Source organism: Talpa occidentalis, unplaced genomic scaffold (genome assembly GCF_014898055.3).
Source record: "Talpa occidentalis isolate TD23 unplaced genomic scaffold, MPIMG_talOcc4v2.1 talOcc4.8, whole genome shotgun sequence".
In the NCBI taxonomy this organism is placed as follows: domain Eukaryota; kingdom Metazoa; phylum Chordata; class Mammalia; order Eulipotyphla; family Talpidae; genus Talpa; species Talpa occidentalis.
The window spans coordinates 61,145,267-61,169,704 of record NW_023605194.1 but is presented as its reverse complement, the minus strand read 5'-3'; the positions used below and the strand labels follow the sequence as shown (position 1 = coordinate 61,169,704).

Sequence of the window (24,438 nt, the reverse complement as noted above, 5' to 3'; positions counted from 1 at the left end):
TTTGTTTATCAGTGTACACTGGAATGCAAGACTTCACAATCAATCCTGAGAGAAATCTTATCTATTGTGAAAGTATTTTACTGCTTTATGAGTGGCAAGTCTTGAATCATAGCCTGTACAAAGGATTTGTCATGAAATAATGTGCTGTGGAAGTTGCCAAATTCATGAAAGCCAAGACTTACAATTAGGGACTTCTCATGAGGTTTTGTCGAGAAGTGGGAGCAACTATCAAGTTCTTTGCCACCTGTCAGTCCTCGGGCTTTCAGAAGACAAATTCTACAGTCAGAATTTTGACTGCTATTCATGGATAAAATAAAAACTTGTTTATAGATTTTAACTTCTAAATCTTAAAACTAAAATTGGAGGGATGATCCTGTTCTAACATAGCATTATGTCAGGATATTGCCAAAGAATGAGCTCATTAACTTGAAAGCAAAGAAAATGATGCAACATGAATTTATCTAAAGAATCTTAGAGATTTGTTTCTTGACACAAGCCTACTTTCATCTGGCAAAAGAATCTACAGATTCCATTTGCTCTTTTATTCTTTTCTAAGATAGGGTTTTCAGCACCTGTTTTCATCAAAAGCAAAGCCAAAACTGATTATCAAAGATGACCTAAAAATTGCCCAAGTCAAAAATAATGGCATAGTCTCAACATGTTACTTAAAAGTTAAATAACAGCAGCCATTCATTACAATTTACCATTGAACAGCACTAAAACTTAATTTGTACCACTTAAACTTATACATCGCCCTCAAGATTTTTACATGACAACAAAAATGTGACATGATTCTTAGAAAAGATCTCTTTTACATTCTATATTAAAAAAATAATTTTCAGAGCAAAGTTTTTTGCTCATGTATACCATATACATTTTTTTTGTGGTATAGTATTTACAGCTTTCAACATATTTCTACAAGGTATAAAACAAACAGCTTATGAGCCATTACCTTAAATCCAGTGTTCTGACTCCACATTACACAACTTTCCATTTTTATTTTAAATTCTTTCCACCTGATTTTTGCCCCATTATCAAAATGTCTGCTGTTCAACCTTGTTTTACATTTCTACCACTGCTTTTGGGTAACAGTATTTTTAATTTGACCCATTTTTCTATGGGCTTCTTCCAATTCAAACTCTTTTTCCTCAGCTGCTGTTGCTCAATGTACCTTCTATATTTTTAGTCAGTGAAAGCAATTATTTCCCTTTAGATGATGAAGGGATGATCCAAAGTTAACATTTAAGGTCCTCCATGCTGAAATTCATTGCAGCACTATCATTATAGGGTACACATAATATACAGAAATGTAAAGCAAGCTACCATAATCAATATTCACCAAAATTATACCTAAGATTTAATTTTCAAAGTATCACCAGTAAATAGTATTTTGGCATCCTTAAATACAGTTAAAAAAATTGCAAAGACAAATAAAACATGAGGAAAAAAACAGGAACCAGAAATCAATACAAGTACCCAGTACGAAATGATCAGTAAAATCACTAAGTTTCTGTTTGAAGTTGAATTAAAAAAAAAAAAAAATAGCTAAACTGGAAGAGAACATTCCTGATTCAAAAATTATTAACTAGAATAAAATATTCACAAGAGGTTATGGTATCTACCACAAAAGAGATCTCTAAGTGAAAAAACATCAAAGGTAACTTACCTTTTTATCTCTGGTCCTTACTTCCCCATAGAAATCTAGGGCTTCTTGTGCCTTTAAAAATTTGCCCCGATGTAACAAATATGCACAAATCATTACACCAGTTCGCCCCTTTCCAGCTTTACAGTGAATCGCTGCAACATGATTGTCATCTTCACTTAGCCATTGGTCAAGATCTTCACAGAAGGGTTTGATAAGTTCTAGCTGTGGTGGATTATGGTCTTCAAAAGGATACTGTGCAACTGCATTAAAAAGATAACCTCAGAATAAGAAATCTCTCTAAATTGTTTTATTAAAAGTAGGTTAACTTTAAAAATGTTGCACAAGCTTAACATATTTAAAAGAAAAACAGAACTCTAGAGAAAAACTAAGTTATTGCCTGATAATTTGCTGATTTTTGAATAGAAAATCATCTATAATTAATTCAAACTTATTCATTAGACAGCGAGGCCAAAGTATTATTTCCTGCTTCTTTATAAAGGAGGAAACTGCTATGGAGAATTAGCACATGTCACAACATAACAGAGATGGAGAAAACCTAAAATAAAACATCTGGTGGGCCTCTTGTCAGGGTTGTCACAGTACTTTCTAACACAGGATTAATAAGACTTACATTGTATCATCACAAAATATATCTCCCAAATAAAGTATGGTTTACTAATAAATACAATAATGGAAAGGGCTGCATTTTACACTTATACTAAATAAAAATGCTAACGTGGTTTTTAAGGATGGTCTTGTGCACCTTAATGTTGTATACACAAGACTTTGAAGGCACTTATAAAAAACACTTATTTGTAAAAAGTAAGTGTTATTAAATGTAAAGTTTATTAAATGATGTTTCAGGTCCTTTCACATTATTAAGAACCCAAAAATTCTCTGTTCCCTACAGTCTCGAGTTGAGTTTTAAATAAATTTGTCTAGAAACCAGACTGTAAGGAGATCACTATTAAATTTTAAGTTATTAGACTCTACTTCAGTTCCACTCTATTAAGATTCTTAAAAATCCTGATTGACATCCATGTACCCAATTAGTCTCTATGTCACCTAACTGTATAAAGTAGGTCTTATATCTTCAGCCATGCCATGCATATTGTGGTACAGGGTACAATCCAGTTCATTCGTGTGTCAGCAGGGCTCCTCCCCTTAGACAATGACTACCATTACAGCTTTCACTTAGTCCTCCACCTAACTATTTACTATCATTCCATCCTCATTTCCCCACTACCATAAAAATAAGCTCAGAAAAATCTGTTAAATGTCTGTTTAAACTAGGTGTCTCAACCTCACCATGCTTTGCCTAGTAAGCAGTAACCTAAATTCACCAGAAAAGAAACATTCTTAGTGAATTTATATTGGCTCACAGCATTAATGCTTGTGACTCAAACCAACTGTTTGAAAGTTCATTCTAGATTTTTGGGAGGGATCAATGGCAAATAAATCAATCTGCAACTCCTGGCACCCCCTTTCTCGTTTTGATTATCACAGCAGCATCCGCAGTGTCTCAGCTCTACAGCTCTTACGACTTCAAGGGATCCCACAAATACAAGTGGAAGTTTTCGTGGGCTCTGAAACAGAATTTCCTACACTTGTGAAGAACTCATTTCAAGCAGCTCCCTGCTCTCACCAATAAGGCTGTCTTATCTGTATTTTCACCTTTCAGAGGTCATGCTCCTAAATTGTTCTGTTCTCACCCTAGAATCTCTTACTATTACTCCAAATGCCTCAACAGTAGATATAAATAATCCCTTCCTTATTATATTGCTAGTCTAAGAATTTCTCATAATCTGGGTCTATTCTGCAATTTAGTCTTTCTAGTACTACTGGCATGTTTATGTGATACTTGTTTCCTAAACACAACAGCAAAATTTATTTTTCAAATTTTCTAAGAACATCTTTAAGATATTTATCTCATATAATAATTGACATTAATTATTACTATACTTACAATACTCAGTGCATAAACACTGTACAGTTAAGATTTAGTCCACTGATTTTAAATTACACAATAAAGTACATTTATACCTACCTCTGCAGTTAAATTTGGCGGTATCATAATGTCTTTCAGCACATCTAAAAGAAAAGTTTAAATGTAATAAAAAGTCATCTTTTGCGCTTGAGAAAAAAATATTATAGTAACAAACTTTTTTGAATCTCTACAACACTTATACTAAGTGTTTTAGGTTAACTATTTCTTTTAATCCTAAGAATCCGATGAAGTAGGTACTGTTATTACCTCATTTTACAATTAAGGGAACCAAGACTTCAAAGGTTAAGGGTATACAATTAGAGCTTATACATTTGCTAACAAAACTTGCTATGCCACAAATACACAGCACTGCAAATGTAGCTGCATTTATATCTTCAAATTTCCTTTAAGGAAATTCTATAAACTAGTGGAAATTGTTTTTGATTTCACAAGTATGTAAAAACAACTAATTAGTTTCAATATTATATTTACCTCACAGTTGAACATACACAACCTATTATTTAAACTATTATTTAAAAAGACACCTTTCCAAAACAGTAAAATCATAAGAGCAAAGGAAAAGTAAAGAAATTTAATATTTATCTACTAAGACACAAACTTAATAAAATTTTTAAAATCAAACCTTTCTTTTTTTAGATAAGTCAAAGGTCATCTTTTTTAATCTCCCAGGTTACAAGTTTTAATTAACTAAAGTCTGAGAGTAAAGAAAGAGTACTAAGTAAAATCAATATAGAACAGTAAAATGTCAACTTAGCATTATTGAAAACATGCTAAAGTTTTGTTGTTTTTAACAGTAATGACCATTTGTTATCATGCACTGGCTTACTCATAATTAACAGGTCATGTTTATAAACATTCATAGGCTCAGAAAGAAACTTTATACATTAGTTTGTGCTAAGCAGCAACCTGGTAACTCTAACTCTTAGCCAAACAATACTAAAAATATGATTTAAAAAAATTACATTTTAAAACCCAATAAAGCTCTACAGCTCCTTAGCAATTCCAAAATCCCAAAGTCTGAAACATCTAACATTTTTCTTCAGTTTACAACAAACTCAAATACTGAAACCTGTTTTGAGCTTATGAGATTGTACTTAGCCCTTAATTAATACACTTCAAGTGAAGAGTCAAACATTCATTCTAGGTTATTGGTCCAAACCAAACTGGGGAGTTATGTAATACAAAGTTTAAGCTTCCATTTTACTTTTCAGAAAAATGAAAAACCCGAAAGACTGAGCTTCATATAAACAACCAGTTACCTGTATTAAGCATTTAGAAATTGTGAAAATATCTACAGTTCCTCTGTTTTAAAAAGTAAAACAAAATCTACGTGAAGGTTGAACTAATTATAAACAAACAGCAATCCACTGGTTTCTAAGTGGTCAGACAGAATAATCAACTTTCATATTACTACTCAAAACAAACCTTTTCATTTTAGTATATTCAATATATCTCATTTTGCTAAAAAGAAAATTTAATAATATATGCACATAAATGCATCCTTGATAATTTTATACATATATAAAAAACATGACAGATAGTAATAGAGCACTGATCAAGAAAATAGTCACATACTGTCACAACAGAATGGTGGTGACCAGAGAGGGAAGGGAGAAAGGGAAAAGGTGGAAGGGTAGTGGTGGATGGAGTCTGGACATTTGGTGGTAGGCATGATGTGTTACGTATATTTGCTGAAGTGAGAAACTATACACCTAAAACCCAGTGTGGTAAACTAACATTACTTTAATAAAAATGATAACAACAGCCACATTTTAAACTTTTTCTGTTATAGATTAAAGAGCTATGATCAGTAACAAAAAATGCAAACTTGAGTATTTTATAATTAATTATATAAAGAAAGGACTTAAGAGGTGAGGGAAGAGATACAGGGTAGGAAACAATTCTAAGAAGCTGGCTCATAACACCACAACAAAAAATAAACATGTTGTGTTTCAGGCAGCTTTAGTTTTCTCTAAAATTTCCATGCTTTCTCAGGAACTCAAAATGTTTGAATTTTGACAAACAATGCTTAAGATTACTCTCTAAACTGATTCTCAAAGAGATGGAGAAGAAAACAGAAATAATGAGTTATTAAAGGTCTACTAGATGTGCATATCTTATAAAGAAATTTCCGTGTTCTTTGATTCATTCTCATAACCATGATAGTAATTAATTTTTACTGTGGTTAATATATACCATATATCTATCTATATGTGTGTGTGTGCATGTGTGGTATAGATATATGGCATGTATATAAATATACATATATGAATGCTAAGAATTAGAAGATTATTTAAAAATGCCCCCAAACCATAACATGTATGTGCTAGAGCCAGGACTCAAGTCAGTATCTCTCATTACAAAAGCTAAATTTTCCCACTACTCCTCCATAATTCTGATTAAAATAAAAAATAGAAAACAGTTTTAAAAACAAAAGCAATAATAAATTTTAGGTAAATTCTGTCTTCCTAAAAGTACAATATTTAGCACAAATGACAGAACCAACATGATAATGTCAAACATGAAAATGTCATAAAAATCTCTACAGGTGTCTATATAGTGAGTCTGTATGACCATATACCGGGACTGGTGGTAATGAAAGCGACCTGGGGAAGCACTAGTAGGGTAAAAATCAAAATTCTCTTCTTAATTAAAACCTCTGATAACTGCATGCACATGTGCATACACACATACACAAAGTTTCTTGTACATTTTTTCTTGCAGCATGTCAGTGATAAGACAAGTCTCTCAGCAAACCAATACTGAAGGTACACAAATGGCATACGGGATTTGACTAAGACAAATGCCGCATAAATCTAATCATTTATACTTTCTTATAACTTAATCTTAACTTAAAAGATACCATTTTTTATCATTACCTCATACATATTTGTAAGAGAAATAAGAAAGAATATTTGTAAGAAAAATAAAGAAGCAGTGAAGAGGGAGGTTTTAAGAGGCAGTAGAAAGTGAAGAAAGGGATAAGATTAACAGGAAAAGTTCCAAGAGTGAGAGTTTTCATATAACCTGCTAGGCATGATTAAGTCCCTTCCTTATTCTCTTCAATGAAGACATCTGTATCTTATAAAAAACCTGAATAACATTAACAACAGCTAAGGGTTTACATAATAATGGAGAACTGTATGTCAAATAGAATCTACAATGAGATACAATAAACCTTATAAAAAGCAGCATCCTGTGAATATTTAAGTTCCTCAAAGAGGAGAATTATATTATGCCTTTTTCCCCCTATCTTACTCCTCCTCTTCACCTAACAAAATATAGATTATACAGAGGAACATACAAAAATGAAACACTCTTGCATAAGACTGATTCATTTGCTCATATGTATACACAAATTTGGTTAATATGAGGCTAGTTTTGTCCTTACTTAAAATAACTTATTGAATGCCCAATGAAAATACAGAGATAAAGCGATATTGTCAATTATTAAAAAGTCCACACTAAAAATTCTTCCATATCATAATTTTCATAAAAAGTTTAATACAGCATTAATACAGGTATATCTAATGCAAATATTGTAATACCTTGCAATTCGTTTGCAAAGACAGAACAATATATATAATTAATATTAAAAATAAATAAAATAGAAACTGCTGCTGCTTGCCAGACTCACTTATCCAGAGTCAGAAAAATAAACGGGGTAGAAAAGAAGGTGAACAAAAGATTGGGAAATAACATCACAAATCAAAGCATGCTACAACTTGGTAGCTCTAGAAACTTCTGAAGTAAAATTTGGGGAGGTTAAAACAAACTGAAAGGGAATACTGGACTAAACAATGAGTGATTTACTACCATATGTACCTGTGTGACCTTGTTCAACTCACTTAACTTCTCTAGGCCTCAGATTCCACATCTGTAAAATGAGAAGGCTGGACTAAATGATCTCTCTCAGAAATTTTCTAGTTCTTAAAGTTTATGACTCCATTAAATGGAATGGGAAGGAATGGGGTTAAAATACAGGTACAAAAAACTACTCTCAACTAATAGTGGGACAGTTTATTAACTTGGGAATCTGACGTCTGCAAATACAAAAACAGGCAAATTCCTAGGCTAGATCCTAATGCCAACTTTCACCATAATCATGTTAAGCAACTCACAATACTGATAGTACAAACCTAAATCCTAAATTCTAGAAACAGGAAGCTGCCGCATCCAGGAATGAAAAGAATTTCCTTCCCCTTTTCTTTGGATATAATGTTAAACTTGAATAAAATTTCAAAAAAGGCAGAATTTATCTTTATTATCTTTTGACCTTTTTTTTTTTTAAATACTCTCTAAATACCTAATCTTAAGTCTAAGCCTGAAGTGACTCATTTAATGGTTTCTAGCTTTTGACAGTTCTTGTCCTTTTTTTAACTTAATTTCTAAATCCAATTGTTCAAAAGGCAAAAAGCCTTGTGGTTTTTATTTTCCTCCATAGAAATACTACGGTATCTGCAACAGGTTTAATTGTAGAAGAGGTTAATCAAGAAGAGAGGAAGATACAAGCACAGATCATTGTAAGCTAGGGCCTACATAAACTTGTTTCTATAGCTCCTTTCATTTTCTTTCACCTTTTTACCCATTGCACACATATTCACACACACCATCCTCTGACCATAATGGATTATGTGCCACATTCTAAACACTATGCTGACAAGAAGCTAGTGTACAGACACACTGTTCTCTTGGCCTATAAGGCCATTTCCCCTTCGCCACAATAGAGGTTGCAGATCAACCTTTATTGAGCCTTTTTATTCCAGGTCAAATGTGACTTTCTTAATAATACCTTCCCTATAGAGAACAATTACTAATCCTACTGTTTTTTACATAGCTCTCTTACAGACAACAATTACAGTCTTCCATATTTTGTCTAACTTTCACATTAGACTTGCTACCTGAGGACAGAAACTACGCCTTATTCATCTCTGTACATCCACCATGTTTTATAATGCCTAGCATGTGAAAAGCACTCAACAAAGGTTTTCTTATTAGTGAAAAAAGAAGGCTTCAAGGACAAAAATGGTAAAATACTTTCTCCATTTTTCTTTCGTTCTTTTTTCCTCTTCACATCTCTACTCAAAAAGTCAAAAGAAAAAAAAAAACAAATGCTTAAAGGTAAAGTCACCAGGCTGAATAAAACGGACAATCCTTACAATCCTGCCCCAAACAAAAGAAACCACCCAGTTCAACAATTTTAGGTTATTATGTTTATGCTATACACAGTTGGAGAATACACTATTGGCTTTTTAATCAATTGACCAAGAGACAAAACAAACATTATATCCACTGTGGAGCACACCCTCATGAAAGATATCATTAATACTTTTAACAGAAGCTCTGCTGTGAATTAACTTCAGTTACCACATGGTAATGGGCTCAAAGGTGGGCTAGATGCCAAATCATTTAAAGCAGATCAAGTAACATGAATATGTGCCAGCATTTTTTTGACCTGACTGCTACACTGTCTAAATGACCTAACAAAGCTCTCAATAAGACTTCTTGAAATAATTGTTTTATGAATATAATTCTGTCAAAATATATCTTTAATTCTAACTTACTTTAACAAGGAAATAACTTTCACTTAATAGTTATTTTAGAAAGTCATTTGCAAGCATACAAGTAAGAAAACATACTTACAGATTGTATATCTTGTAATGGTTTTTATGCTTTGAATCCAAAAACCTTAAAACAAAACAAACAAACAAAAAGCCACCATTAACAAAAATGAACTAACATTTGAAATTACATTAATACTACTGAAGAAAACCCAAAAGACAAATTGTATTTTTCCTAAGCTCATATGCCATTTAAGAAAAACAAATAAACTCCAATGAATATTCCCTCCATGGGTTTAAATTAGTAATCAGGTTATTCTCTAATAATTATTACATTACACAGATTTATACAATCTGAAGTAAAGCTAGATTTTTAATAGAATATTTTTATAATCTCTCTTCAGTCTAATATGAGTCTTCAGTCTAATGAAGAATGTTACAAAGTAACTATTTTAAAAGGCAACATTAATATTCTGCAAGTTCACTTAGCTATTACAGATTTGAGAAAACCATATACCGTCAAATAATAATCTTCAAAATAACCCAGAAAATTCAGTCATTATTTTTTCTCAAATTAAAAGCTTTTACTAATTGAAAGATGGGAGCAGTAACTATTAACTTTGTACAAAGTTTAGTAATCATTTTCACATATATATAATTTGAGCCTCTCAAACATCTAGGAGGTAGAACTTATTCACAATTTATAGATGAGGGAAGTAGGTAGCAAAGAAGTTACAGAACTTGTTTAAGGTATTAAGTAGAAGAATCAAGACCAAAGACCTCTCCTTCGGAACAATTAGTTTAAGAAACTAAACAGGAAGGACAGTTACAGCAAACACAAGCACTTATTACACACTAGGCTCTAATTTAAGTACTTAATATATACAAATGTGTTTAATTCTATGAGATCGGTAATAGAAGGGTTAGAAGGAATAAAGATAAGGAAGTGACATGATTAAACAGAATAAAAACATAAAAAACAGAAAAGATTTTTAAAAATCAGAATATAGAAGATTCAAAATATGAGTTCTAGAGAAGAACAGAAAATGCAGAAGAAATCCAAGATAACTCAAGAAAAATACCCACAACTGGAAAAAAAAAAAACATGAATTTCTAAACTGAGAGGGGAGACGCTGAATATTCAGCAAAAATGATGAAAATAGACCTAAATAAAGGCACAAATATCTTAATGGAAATTCTGAATACTGAAAAGACAAAAATAAAATTCTAGAAGTTGCCTAAGAGAAAACAGTTTTCATAAAAAGAATCTGGATTCAAAGAACAGACATACAGACCAATGGAATCGAATAGAAAATCCAGAAATAAACCCACAGATTTATGGTCAACTAATCTTTGACAAAGGAGCAAAGACTATGTATTGGAGCAAAGAGAGTTTGTTCAATAAATGGTGCTGGGAAAACTGGGTCGCTACATGCAAAAGAATGAAGCTTGACCACTACCTCACACCATACACAAAAATCAACTCAAAATGGATTAAAGAACTAGACATAAGACCTGAAACCATAAAATATATAGAAGGAAATATAGGCGAAACGCTACGTGATTTGCACATAAAAGACATCTTTACAGACACATCACCCAAAGCAGTGAGAGTGAAGGCAAAGATAAACAGCTGGGACTACATCAAATTAAAGAGCTTCTGCACAGCAAAAGAGACAATAACAAAAACAAAGAGAAACCCCACCAACTGGGAAAACATTTTTGCACCCAACACTAATGATAAAGGACTGATCACAAAAATCTGCAAAGAGCTGATGAGACTTAACAACAACAAAGAAAATAATCCAGTCAAAAAATGGGCAGAAGAGCTAAAAAGAAACTTCTCTGAAGAGGAAATGCGAATGGCCAACAGGCATATGAAAAAATGTTCAACATCACTTGTCATCAGGGAAATGCAAATCAAAACTACCATGAGATACCATCTTACACCAGTGAGAATGGCACATATTAAAAAAACTAGCAACAACAAATGTTGGCGAGGGTGTGGAGAAAAAGGAACTCTCCTGCACTGTTGGTGGGAGTGCAAACTGGTCCAACCACTATGGAGAGCTGTGTGGAGATTTCTGGGCCTACTAAACATAGAGCTTCCATATGATCCAGCAATTCCACTCCTAGGTATTTACCCAAAGGACACAGAAACATCAATTCCAAAGAACACCTGCACCCCTATGTTTATTGCAGCACTGTTTACAATAGCTAAGCTTTGGAAACAGCCCAAATGCCCAAAAATAGATGACTGGATCAAGAAGATGTGGTACATATATACCATGGAATATTACTCAGCATTCAAAAAAGATAAACACATGCAATTTGCAGCAACATGGATGGCGCTGGAAGGGATCATGCTCAGCGAAATAAGCCAAAAAGAAAAAGAAAAATACCGGATGGTCTCACTCATAGCAGGAATCTAGAAAACTTAAATAAGGGACCAGGAAAATGAATAACTATAAGAAAGTGAAAATCAAAATCAACAAAAAACTATGAACCAGAGACACTTTTTGGGGGCGGGGTGGGAGGGGAGGGATTGGGGTCAGAATGGGGGGGCTGCAATTGTATGGGGAATATAAAAATAAAATTTATTATTTAAATAAATAAATAAATAAATAAAAATAAAATAAAATAAAAAAAGAATCTGGATTCAGAGTATCACCCACCCTTTTTTTAAGGGCAGAACTGGCAGCTTGAAAACAATTAGATAAAACCTTAAGACTTTGAAAAGAAACTGTAAATCAAGTGTGAGTGTATAAATAAAAGCATTTTTAAACAAGCAAAACCTCAAATAATTTTGCTTCTCAGAATATTTGTTGTCTATAATTTCTCTACAGAAGTTACTAGAAGTGCTCCACCAAAACAAAGGTGGGAAACCATGAAAGGTGATGACAAATTCCAGAAACTAAAGAATCCAACTTCTGAGAGGAACAGAAAGTCCTCAAATGATGGTAAAGACAGCCATATACGGCAAGTCTACGAAACAACTCATCCAAAACAGGGCCGATCAGAAGGCGCAGAGAAGATAAAATTGATATAATACCAAATGTGCTCAAACATGCCAAGAGCTTTATACAACTGGGGATAAGTTGAAGGATGAATTAAAGTTAAGAATTAGAAACTAAACTGAGAATTCTAACTCCAGAGAAAAATGTGAGAAAAGCAAGACATACTTCCTCACTTAACTGAGAATAGCATTTATCCAGTCATAATCACATTAAAAAAAAAAAAAAACTGATATAGCCAAAATTGTAAGATAACAACTAGTAGGAGAAAAATGGAGGCAAAGTTAAAAAGATATATATGTTGTTGAATGGGAATTATGGGGGAACGGAGTATTCATAAAGTCAATATGAAAAATCATGTTACACAAGTAATACATGAAGTACTTGTAGCTTTGTCATTAACTGAAACACATTTTTTTATCATACTACAGATGCACAGACATTGCAAATGTTATTTATAATTAACACTCAAAATTAACAGTCATTAGAATGCCAATAGATTTTTGTTATTTATTGTATTAATCATTACATTACTATATACTTGGTTTTCAATATTTTCATAAGTATTATAATCCAAATCAATGTAATAGGTATATCTGTAATACCATAAGTTTTACTTTATAAATTTAAAATGACTGTAAGAAAGGGTCATACAATTCACAGGATTACCAAAAGGTACATAGCATAAAAAAGTAAGATTAAGAACGCTTGCTGGGCCTCCCCTGGTGGCGCAGCGGTTGAGCGCTGGGCTGCGAAGCTGCCCGCAGCCTCTGCAGCACTGGTTCGATCCCCGGTCCCTGGAGAGGGTCCCACATGGTGCGCAGACCTCTCCTGCAGTGCCCGCTGCTCCCCTCAGCAGTGTATCATCAGTCTGCCTGTACTGTTTCCCGCTATGGCTCTGGTGAATTCTCTCATCCTCCCACGCTTCTGACTGTACCCAGTGCTTGTATAAATAAATAAATAAATCTTCAGAGAAAAGGGGAAAAAAAAGAACGCTTTCTAAGGGATCAAAGAAAACAAAAGATTTACCTTTTTTTTGTTGTGGTGGTAATAAATCCTGTAGCTCTATCGGATTCTGATATTTCATGTGCATCTTTTATTTTTAAAGTAAATACTCATGATATATGTGACTTCTGAGCATTCTCTGTTTTAACCTACTACTTCATTTAACCAAACAAGCATAAGTTTTACTAAGATTTCTACTGAACTATGAATATATTAGGGTAAAAGTGCTATGTTACACATTTCACATGCATCCTTTTTACCCTCTTTATTCCTGTGTCTTTGTCAATTTGTACTCCTGGATTTTTCTTTAAGCTTGGATAAATTGCATAGATGGTGAAATATACAGATCTTAGGTGTACAATTCCATAAGTCTATAACAACCACCCCAATCAAGAAACAGACCACTTACTTACACCACCCTCAGAAAATTAGTATAATAATCAGAGATTGGTTTGACGTTGGTCTTGAATTTCATATTAATAAATCGTGATTATAAAATTCAGAGAACAACCCATCACTGCTACCTGTCATATCTTCCTCCCTGTGTTTATTCAAACAGAAAATAAACATGCAAAGAATTGATCTCAAAATACAATTTTCTCACAAAAAACCTACAATGTAAATGTGAGCAGAAGAAAAGATTCTGGGAGGATTAACAGTTCATTTTTGGTTCATTCTGTCTGGCAGCTTTAAGTTTTCAACCCCAATATATAAACCAACATTTATTAAGCTGTATACACACTCCTTTTTAAGTGCAGGGAATTCTATTCACATGTGGCATCCCTGCATACTTATTAAACTAGATGTCTCAGGATGGACAGAATACATACAAACAAAGTCATTAGTGATTAATCAAGGGTTTAACAGGGAGATATGGTTTCCACTATTCATTTTCTACATTTCTGTAATTAGTAAAACTTTCCATAAATGTATACTATTTTAACAAGAGAATTTTTGGACCTCCCCTGGTGGCGCAACAGTTGAGCGCTGGGCTGCAAAGCTGCCCGCAGCCTCTGCAGCGCCAGCTTGATCCCTGGCCACCGGCATGCAGACTTCTCCTGCCATGCCTGCTGCTCCCCTCAGCAGTGTATTTTGTCAGTCTGCCTGTTCTGTTCTCCGCTCTGGCTCTGGTGAATTCTCTCACTCTCCTGTGCTTCTGACTGTACCCTGTGCTTGTATAAATAAATAAATAAATCTTTTAAAAATATAAAAAAGAGTTTTCTGTTATACTGTATTTTCCCAAAAAGTACATAACTGATAGTCAGATCACACTATTTTATCTCTAAAATGTGAGCTTGGGAACTAAAAATAGAAGTCCAACTCCTTTCGAACAATATTTTTTAAAAGTATGTGTAACACTCACACTTTCATATACTATTTTTAAATTAGGAAAAAATAAGAACCAGAGGTATTTATATGTGACAATGGCTACCTTGAAAAATAATTACCTTTAGGGCCTCCCTGGTGATGCAGGGGTAAAAAGTCTCAGCACCATCAAGCTATTTTTGCCAGCTACTGCCAACCACTGCAGGCATGAGTTCAATCTCTAGGTAGGTAGCTGACCCACATGGCACAGCAGACCTCTCCTGTCTCACCTGCTGCTTCTCCCTCAGCAGTGTATTTCAGTGGCTCTGCCTGTTCTGCTCCCCATTCTGTCTCTGGTAAACCCTCTCACCGCCCCCCACCTCTGGTCTATACCCCAATTCTAGTATGCATAAATAAAAAAAAAAATCTTAAAAAAATTACTTTTATTAGTGGGACTCACACAATTCCTGTTGATATCTTCTAGTGTTTTTCTACTATATTTTCATTCATACTGAACCTGAGGACACTTTTAAAAAAATTACTGGCATAAATTATCACAAAATCACAAATATGACCTCAGTGAGAAATGGTTAACAAACAAAACAAACAATTTGTTAAAAATGCTAATGTTATCTCATTTGATACCTTTTAGAGGCTCCAGTCACAGAAAGAACATTCTTAAACTCCAAGATACTTCATTTGTTACTTTATTACATGTCTATAAATGTATATTCAGAGTCACTTTTTATACTTTTAAATCCCAAGTATTTTTTTTTTTTTTTTAAAGATTTATTTATTTATTTGTACAAGCACTGGGTACAGTCAGAAGCACGGGAGGGTGAGAGAATTCACCAGAGCCAGAGCGGGGAGCAGAGCAGGCAGAAGGACTGAAGTACACTGCTGAGGGGAGCAGCGGGCGGCAGGAGAGGTCTGCGCGCCATGTGGGACCCTCCTCCAGTGGCCGGGGAGCAGCCGGGGATCTAACCAGTGCTGCAGAGGCTGCGGGCAGCTTCGCAACCCAGCGCTCAACCACTGCGCCACCGGGGAGGCCCCATACATGGTCTTTTTAAAAAAAGATTTTATGTTACTTATCTATGCATACAAGAACTGTGGTGTAGGCCAGATGTGGGGGAGGGGATGCGTTGGTGGCGGTGAGAGGATTCACCAGAAACAGAGTGGGGAGCTGAACAGGTAGATCCACTGAAATATACTTCTGAGGAGAGCAGCAGGCTAGAGAGTGGAGGTCTGCTGCGCCATGTGGGTTGACTGAACTCATGCAGCAATGGCTGGTGACAGCTTGACAGCACTGAGACTTTAACCCCTGCATCACCAGGGAGGCCCCTACTGCATGGTTTTAAAAGAAGATTGAAGGCAGGAGAAGAAAGATGTGTCAACGATATTAACTAAGAACTGCGACATCTCTATCCCACATGCTCACCATACAAAATAACCTCCGCATTACTCCCATCAAGTGTGGAGTCTATGGCCTCTCCTTGAGTTTGAGCACACCTCTGTGGTGATTGCCTCAACAAACAGAATGTGGCAGAAACAATATTAAGTGATTTCTAAGGCTAGATCATGAAAATACCATATACTTTCACCTTGTGCTTAGGATCTTTTTTACTTTTCGCAAAGTTACAATGCTAACTCATTCTTCTACTAAACTTCTAATGACAAACTAATACATATCCTGCTCATACTCTTGCAAAAAATTAAGAAAGAAGGAATACTTTCAAACATATTTTATGAGGCCACCACTATGCTAATACCAAAATTAAAGACAATACAAAAAAAAAATAAAACCTACAAGTCTCCTAATGAGCACAGATGCAAAAATTCTCAATAAAATCTTTACAAATCAAATCCAACCATGCATTAAAAGAATTTTACATCATGACTAAGTAAAATTTATACCAGTAACACAGTATAGTTCACTATCTGAAAATCAATCAATGTAATTCGCCACATCAACAAAAAGAAAAAAACTATTAAAAAACTATGATCATATCAATAGATGCTCAGAAAGTATTTGATAAGATTCAACATCCATTTATGATTAAAACCCATGAAAAAAGTGGGATAACTGGGACATATCTTAACATAATAAAAGCCATATATAAAAACCTCACAACTAGTAACAATGGTAAAAAACAGAAAACCTTTCCAATAAGATCTGGTACAAGACAAGGATATCCACACTCATCACTACTACTCAACATAGTATTAGAAGTTCTAGGTAGAGCAATTAGGCAACATAAAAGCAATTCAAATTGGGATGAAGTAAAGCTACCATTATTTGAAGATGATATCACATATAGAGAGAACCACAAAGACTCAATGGGAAAACTAATCAAAACAATAAAACAGTTCAGCAAAGGAGAAGGATACAAAATCAACAATAAAAACAATTGCCTTCTTATACAAATAATAAGCTAGAGGGAAAAAAGAAATTAAGAAAGCCATCCCATTTACAATCTCACCAAAAAAAAAAAAAAAATTAAATAGCTGGGAGTAAACCTAACAAAGGAGGTGAAGAACCCATAAAAAGAAACTTTATAAAACATTGTTAAATTAAATATAAAACACAAGGATGGAAAGATATTTCCTGCTCATGGACAGGAAGAATCAACATTGTCAAAATGGTAATCCTACCCAAAGCAATTCAGTTTCAGTGCAATCCCAATGTAAATGCAAATACCAACTGCATTCTTCAAAGAAGTGGAACAAAGATAATTAAAGTTCACATGGAACCATAAAAAATAAAAAAACGCTTTTTAATCAGAAGACTTATAAAAATGGTGAAAATGGAGATCAGGAGACGTAGTCTCCTGACTAAAAAGGGTGAAAAATGGAGGTGTCACACTTCTGGACCTCAAATTACAATAAAGCCATTAATAATTAAAACAGCATGGTACTGGAACCAAAACAGACACATGGACCAGTGGAATAAAACCAAGAGCTCAGAAATAATACCACACATTTATGGACAACTGATGTACAACAAAAGAATGAAGAATTTACAATGGAACAAGGAAAGCCTCTTCAATAAGGGGTTCTGGGGAAATTGGAATGCCACATACAAAAGAATGAAACTACATCACTATTTCACTCCATACATGAAAATCAACTCAAAATAAACAAAAGACTTGGAAATAAGAGCAAATAAAACTATAAAATAACATAGAAGAAAATAGGCAAAACACGCCATGACATAAACTTCATAAACAACTTTGCAGACTCATGCCCCAAAGCAAAGAAAGTGAAGGAAAATATAAACAGCTGGGATTACTTCAAACTAAAAAGCTTCTGTATAGCAAGAGACAGTGACTAAAACAAAGGGACACCCTACTGAAATACTGAATGGGAAAAAGTATTTGCATACCATACATCTAACAAGGGACTGATATTGAAGATCCACAAGAAGCTCATACAACTCAACAAAACAAACAACCCAATTTAAAAAATGCCAGGTGTACTAAACAGGTACTTCTCTAAAGAAGACATGCACATGGCCAGAGCTCATATGAAAAAAATGTGCATCATCACTTACATCAGGGAAATACAAATCAAAACCACAATGCCCTATCTCCTTACACCTGTGAAAATGGAACTCCCTTACACTCTTGGTGAATTTAAACTAATCCAGCCTCTATGGAAAGAAGTATGGCGATTCCTCAAAAGACTAAAAGTGGATCTACCATATGACCCAGCAATCCCACTGGTAGGTTATCTTCCCAAAGAACACAAAAACACTAAAATCAAAAGGAAACCTTAACTCCTGTTTATAGCAGCACTATTTACAATAGCCAAGAAATGGAAACAACCTAAATGCCCCCAAATAAATGAGTGGATCAAGAAGATGGAACATTACTCAGCAATCAAAAATATAAATTTCATGCCATTTGCAGCAACATGGATGGAACTAGAAGCGTATCCTAAGTGAAGTGAGTTAGGAAGGAGAAAGATAAATACTAGATGGTTTCACTTATATGTGGAATATAAAGAAACCAAACAAAGGATCAGACAAAGACAAACTTTAAAACCCACCCTTGAAAGCTGATCACAGATCTAAGGCATACAGGAAGGAAGGAGGAGGGGGAAAGGATAAAGCAGTGTGTGGAGGGTGAGGGGAGCACACAGACTATGGTGGAGGACTACAGGTGTTTGGGAGTGGAAAAACTATGGCAACCACAGCTGAAAGGAGAAATCCTGTTCTGTGAAAAAACAAAGGAGATACAATTTTTTTAAAGAAGTATAAAAAGAAAAATTAGCATCTGAAAAGAAAAAGCACGAAAGTAACTTACTTGCTACATTTTTCTTTAGCTAATTACTATTTGGTAGCTATAGTTCTACTGAATTCACAGTAAATCAACATTTGATCTTCCAATCCTAATATTATATAGTTACCACTGTTGCTGCTATTTTTTTTTTAAGAAAAAATACAATTTTTATTTTATTTTATTTTATTTTTTTGTATGTGACTTTTTAATATGCTCTCTGGAAGATTCATCCAAATTGTGTGTTTCAACAATTTTTTTTAATTAATATTTTATTTTATATAATTCTTACATCACTTTTCATTTTTGCACAATGTATGCATTATCATTTTGGTTATATTCCCCATATAATTGCACCCCCCCCAGTCCTTCCTCTCCCCTCCCCTCCCCCCACCGAGTGTCTCTGGTTTATAGCTGCTTGTTGATTTTGATTTTTACTTTGTATTAATTAGTCTTTTTCCTGGTCCCTTATTTAGGTTTTCTAAATTCCTGCTATGAGTGAGACCAAGTTGCTCTTTTTCTTAACAAATAAATCATCTCTGCCTTTATCCAATTAACTCAGACAAGCTCCAAATATTCTAGTCCTTAACTACTTTCACCTACTTATCTTTAGGCTGTTAAAATTAAAATCAGTTATATATCCCATATATGGAAAATATCTCCTTTAAAATGTACTTCTAGCTCCTGCACAATAATGCTTTCTTGGGGCCTCCCTGATGGCACAGGCGGTTGAGCGCAGCACTGTGAAGCTGTCTGCAGCTTCTGCAGTGCCCAGTCGATCCACGCCGGCCAAGAAGCAACCCACATTGCAACCCACATGGCGCAGCAGACCTCTCCTGTCTTGCCCGCTGCTCCCCTCAGCAGTGTATCTCAGTCTGCCTGCCTGTTCTGTTCCCCACTCTGTCTCTAGTGAATCCTCTCACCCTCCCGCACATCTGGTCTGTACCTGGGTTCTTGTATAAACAAATAACAATAAAAATCTTTTTTAAAAAATGCTTTCTCCTAAATAGAAAAGCAAAAAATAAGAGCTTTATACTGAATCATACTGAAAGAAGTGATATGTAACTCAAAAAATCTACTCTCTCTCTCTCACTAAAGGCAAAAGAAATAATCAGTAGAGAAAATGACCTATAACTCACTGAAAAAAATCAGGCTATTAAAAGTAACATGAACTAGAAACATTTCTCCTAAATTGTTTTGCACATTTAGCAACATGGATGAGAGTGCCAGTTAATCCACATGCTTGCCAACCTCGGCCCTTTAAGTTTTAGCCAGTAAGTATGAAAAAGCATCTGGTTGGGTTTTTTTTTTTTTTTTAATAGAGGCATGTTTTTATTTATTTATTTGTTTGTTGTTTGTTTTGTTTATACATGCACTGGGTACAGTCAGAAGTACCGGAGGGTGAGAGAATTCACCAGAGCCAGAGTGGGGAGCAGAGCAGGCAGAAGGACCGAAGTACACTGCTGAGGGGAGCAGCGGGCGGCAGGAGAGGTCTGCGCGCCATGTGGGACCCTCCTCTGGTGGCCGGGGAGCAGCCGGGGATTGAACCAGCGCAGCAGAGGCCGCGGGCAGCTTCGCAACCCAGCGCTCAACCGCTGCGCCACCGGGGAGGCCCGCATCTGGTTGGGTTTTAATTTTTATTTCCCTGATGACTGAATTTGAACATCTTTTTATGTACTTACTAGCCACCTACATATCTTCTTTTGTAAAATACATATCTAGTGTTCCAGTATCATATGTTTATCATCAAGACATCCTTTCTCCAAGTGAAGTATCTTGGCACCTTTGTCAAAAAAACAGGTATGTTGAGTTTTTTAGGAATCTCCATCATGTTCCACTGATTCGTATTTTATGACCTAGCAATTCTACTCATTAGATATTTAACCAACAGAACTATATGTCCACAAATGTCTTGCACATGAATGCTCATAGCAACTTGTATAAGAATGCTCATAGCAGGGGCCTCCCTGGTGGTGCAAGGGGTTAAGACACTGCACTATGAAGCTATACACAGCCACTGCAGCACAAGTTCAATCCCCGGCCAGGGAGGTTACCCACATGGCACAGCAGACCTGTCCTGACTCACCCACTGCTCCCCGCAGCAGTATATTTCGGTCAATCCACCTGTTCTGCTCCCCACTCTGTCTCTGGTGAATCCTTTCACCCCACCCCAACACACCTCTGGCTTACACAGCAGTTCTTGTATGCATAAATAAATACATCTTAAAAAAAAAAAAAAAAAACAGAATGCTCATAGTGGTTCATAATATGCCCAAACTGAAAATCAACCAAATTTCAACAAAAGTGAGAAACTAACTTGTGTTATTATGCAACACAAGTTGTACATAATACTGACATGGAACTATATATTCCATATCATACAATGGAATACTACTCAGCACAAAAGGGAACAAATTATTAATAAAAGTAGTAACAGGGACAAATTTCAAGAATGCTAAGAGAAAGAAGCCAAACACAAAGAAGAATATACAAAATGACTGCATTTATATGAAATTCTTGTACAGGCCAAACATACGTAGATATTGTTGCCAGGCACCAGGATTGGGAACTGATTGCAAAGAGGCCTGAGAAAATATTTTATGGTAATACTAACGTCCAAAATCTTGATTACACTGATGTTTATATAAATATATATACACATATGTGAAAACTCACTGAACTGCACTAGAGTTATAGACATTGTACTACATATAAATTATACCTCAATAAAGTTGACTTTCACAAGTGGCTATCAATTTATAAGATGCAACCTATTTTTTAAAAATCTCAAATTTACTCTAATACCAGAGATGGCAAAAGAAATAGTACAACATCTTTAGGAATTAGGCCTTCTTAGATGAAAAACAAAACAGGACTGTCTAAAATAGCACTATCCAACAGAATTTTCCACAATGATGATAATGTTTCACATCTGTGCTGTCCAATAGAGTAGCCTCTAAGCCAAATGAAATGTGCTTAGTCCAAAAAAAGACAGAAATGTGACTAGGCAAATGATAATAAATGAGTACTTTTATTTTAATTGACAAATTTAAACATAAATAACTAGTAGCTAGTGGCTACACAGTGGATAGCGTAAGTCTGAAAGATACATATGTATGAAAAAAATCTACTGAAACACAATCCACGTGCTATGTAGTAAGGCAGTGCAAATGAGTATATTCTTAGAATAGAACAAAAAATTGAAACAGAAAAAAGATAACAGTAATAACTGGTAGTTTCACACTGTCAAAATAACTGTTGAAAAGTACTTTCAACTACATGCAGTTTTATAATAAATTTTGGATATGCTTAAGTAATTTATTTCATTAATAGATTAACAAAATTAACAGAGGAACTACAACTCTGGACATATTTCAAACCAAGAATGAGGAACAAGTTTAGTGGAAATGCCAGGAAACAGGGAGAAAGTGTTCATATAATTTTAGAGTTCACGTCAGACAAGGAAGGAAATACTGGCATAGTTAGATATGATACAGATCAGTAAAACGGATTTCAAACGCTTCATTTAAATAACAGGCTTTGAATTCATAACTCCGTATCTGAAAGGAAAGCTATAGACTTTTAAAACTAAAATTCCATATAAACAATTACAAATTATTCTAGTTTAAAAGACAAAAAGAGGAAAGAAAGGAATTATCCAAGACCAGTCAATACAACTGCACAGAATTTACCAACAAAGCTCAGATTTAAAAGATATATCTAAAAAGGGGGAAATAATCAGATAAATACAAGAGCGACATATATAAAAATGGTAAAACAAACAAAAAAAAAAGACTCCTTGGAGTAGGGGTAAATGTTTAGATTGAAAAGAGCAATGAGGCAGAATTCAAAAACTTAGACAGCTATATAATGCTAGAGGCAGGGAAAAAAAGCAGGAACTACTAAAATTCCTTTTACACTTAAATCTTCTCTATCCAAGAGACAGTTGTTCTGGTTCAGTTAATAGTAGTGAGTGAATGACATTTCTCTGGATTAAAAGCATTTTCTACTTGCAATTTAAGCAAGGCCATTTCTTAAAATGAGTTATTTCTTAAACAAATACCTATCAGCAGAAAAGCCTTTGTTCTTCTGTGATTAGACAGATTAGTAAAGGAGATAGTTAACAATTCAAAACAGAGATAACCCACCAAGTTCTTGGTCACAATTGTTTGAATCTTGTAGTCATAAAATTCAAATGGCGAGAGAGGCAGGGTGTTATAAAGTTTTTTGAAGAAAGAATACTACTAGTTTCCTTATTTTTCAAAGACTTCATAAAAAAGACTAAAGGGAAAAGTAAAAAAAAAAAAAAACTAAATTGAAGATACAATCATTATACACATGCAAACCAAAGAAAATCTATGTGGCAAATTAAACATCACAATGCAAATATCTTTAATTTGCAACTTAAGAAATGCAATCGAAAATCAAATTATAACAAACTTTAAAAAAACAAGTTTAAGTTTGATAATATCCAGTTTGCCAAGGTTGTGAGGGGTGAAAAACACTTTTACACATGTTGGTGGGAATATCTTCTTTTTTTAAATATTTATTTATTTATGCATACAAAAATTGGGGTACAGGCCAGAGGTGTGGGGGGTGGTGGTGAGAGGATTCACCATAGAGTGGGGAACAGACAGGCAGATTGACTGAAATACACTGCTGAGGGGAGCAGTGGGTGCGCCATGTGGGTTGCTCCCTGGCTGGGAACTGAACTCCTGCTTCAGTGGCTGCGGATTGTTGCATAGGTTGAGTCTTAACCCCTTGCACCACCAGGGAGGCCCAGGATTATCTTTTTTGAGGGTAACACTTTAAACCTGGACCAACTGGTCCCAGCAACTCCACTGCTAAGCATTTACCTTTAAAGGATATAACTGTAAAATGACATGAAGATCCAAGATTGAAAATGTTTGTTAGAGAATTGTTTTCAATAGCAATACACTATAAATAATCCAAATATGTGTCAAAGCGGACTATTTATTATGGTATGATCAGATAAAGGAATGAAAGAATCAGTTGTATACCCATGGTGATAAGGAAAATCCCTAAGTATATTAAATGAAAAAAAGCAATATGTAGAAGTGAGGCAGTAAGCTCCTGTTTGTTTTTCTTAGAAACTGGGGATAAGATGGAAACAATTTTTTAAGAAAAAAACATGAAACTTTTCATTGTAGATATTGTTGAAAAGAGATCTGAGGATACGTAAAGTACGAGAAATGTGTAGGGGGTATCTGCCATCTTTAAATTGCTCAGTATCCAGGACCTCCCTAGTGGCACAAGGGGTTAAGTCTCAGCACTATGAAACTATCTGTAGCCACTGCAGTAGGAGTTCTATACCATGCCAGGCAGCTTACCCACATGCTGCAGCAGACCTCTCCTGGCTGCTCCCCTCAGCAGTATATTTCAGTAGAGCTGCCTGTTCTGCTCCCACTCTCTCTCTGGTGATTCCTCTCACCATCCCACCCCACGCCACCCCCCCATCTCTGGCCTACACCCCAGCTCTTGTATGCATAAATAAAATAAATCTTAAAATAAATAAATATATAAATTACTCAGTATCCAAATACAAATCCAATTTGGAAACATTCCCCTAGGACAGGAAGTGTCCAAGCTTCTGACCAGGTCT

The 24,438-nt window shown here is 34.8% G+C and overlaps 1 protein-coding gene across 1 annotated transcript in view; it reads right to left on the bottom strand.

Annotated features, from left to right (window-relative positions):
- Window positions 1-24,438, bottom strand: part of PTEN (phosphatase and tensin homolog) — an 86,111-nt gene that overhangs the window by 22,450 nt on the left and 39,223 nt on the right. Inside the window, exons 3-5 of the mRNA XM_037497321.2 lie at window positions 9,297-9,341; window positions 3,693-3,736; window positions 1,667-1,905 (exon numbers count right to left, since the gene is read on the bottom strand). Of these exons, the coding sequence (XP_037353218.1) occupies window positions 1,667-1,905; window positions 3,693-3,736; window positions 9,297-9,341 (328 nt within the window). The remainder of the gene's footprint in view (window positions 1-1,666; window positions 1,906-3,692; window positions 3,737-9,296; window positions 9,342-24,438) is intronic.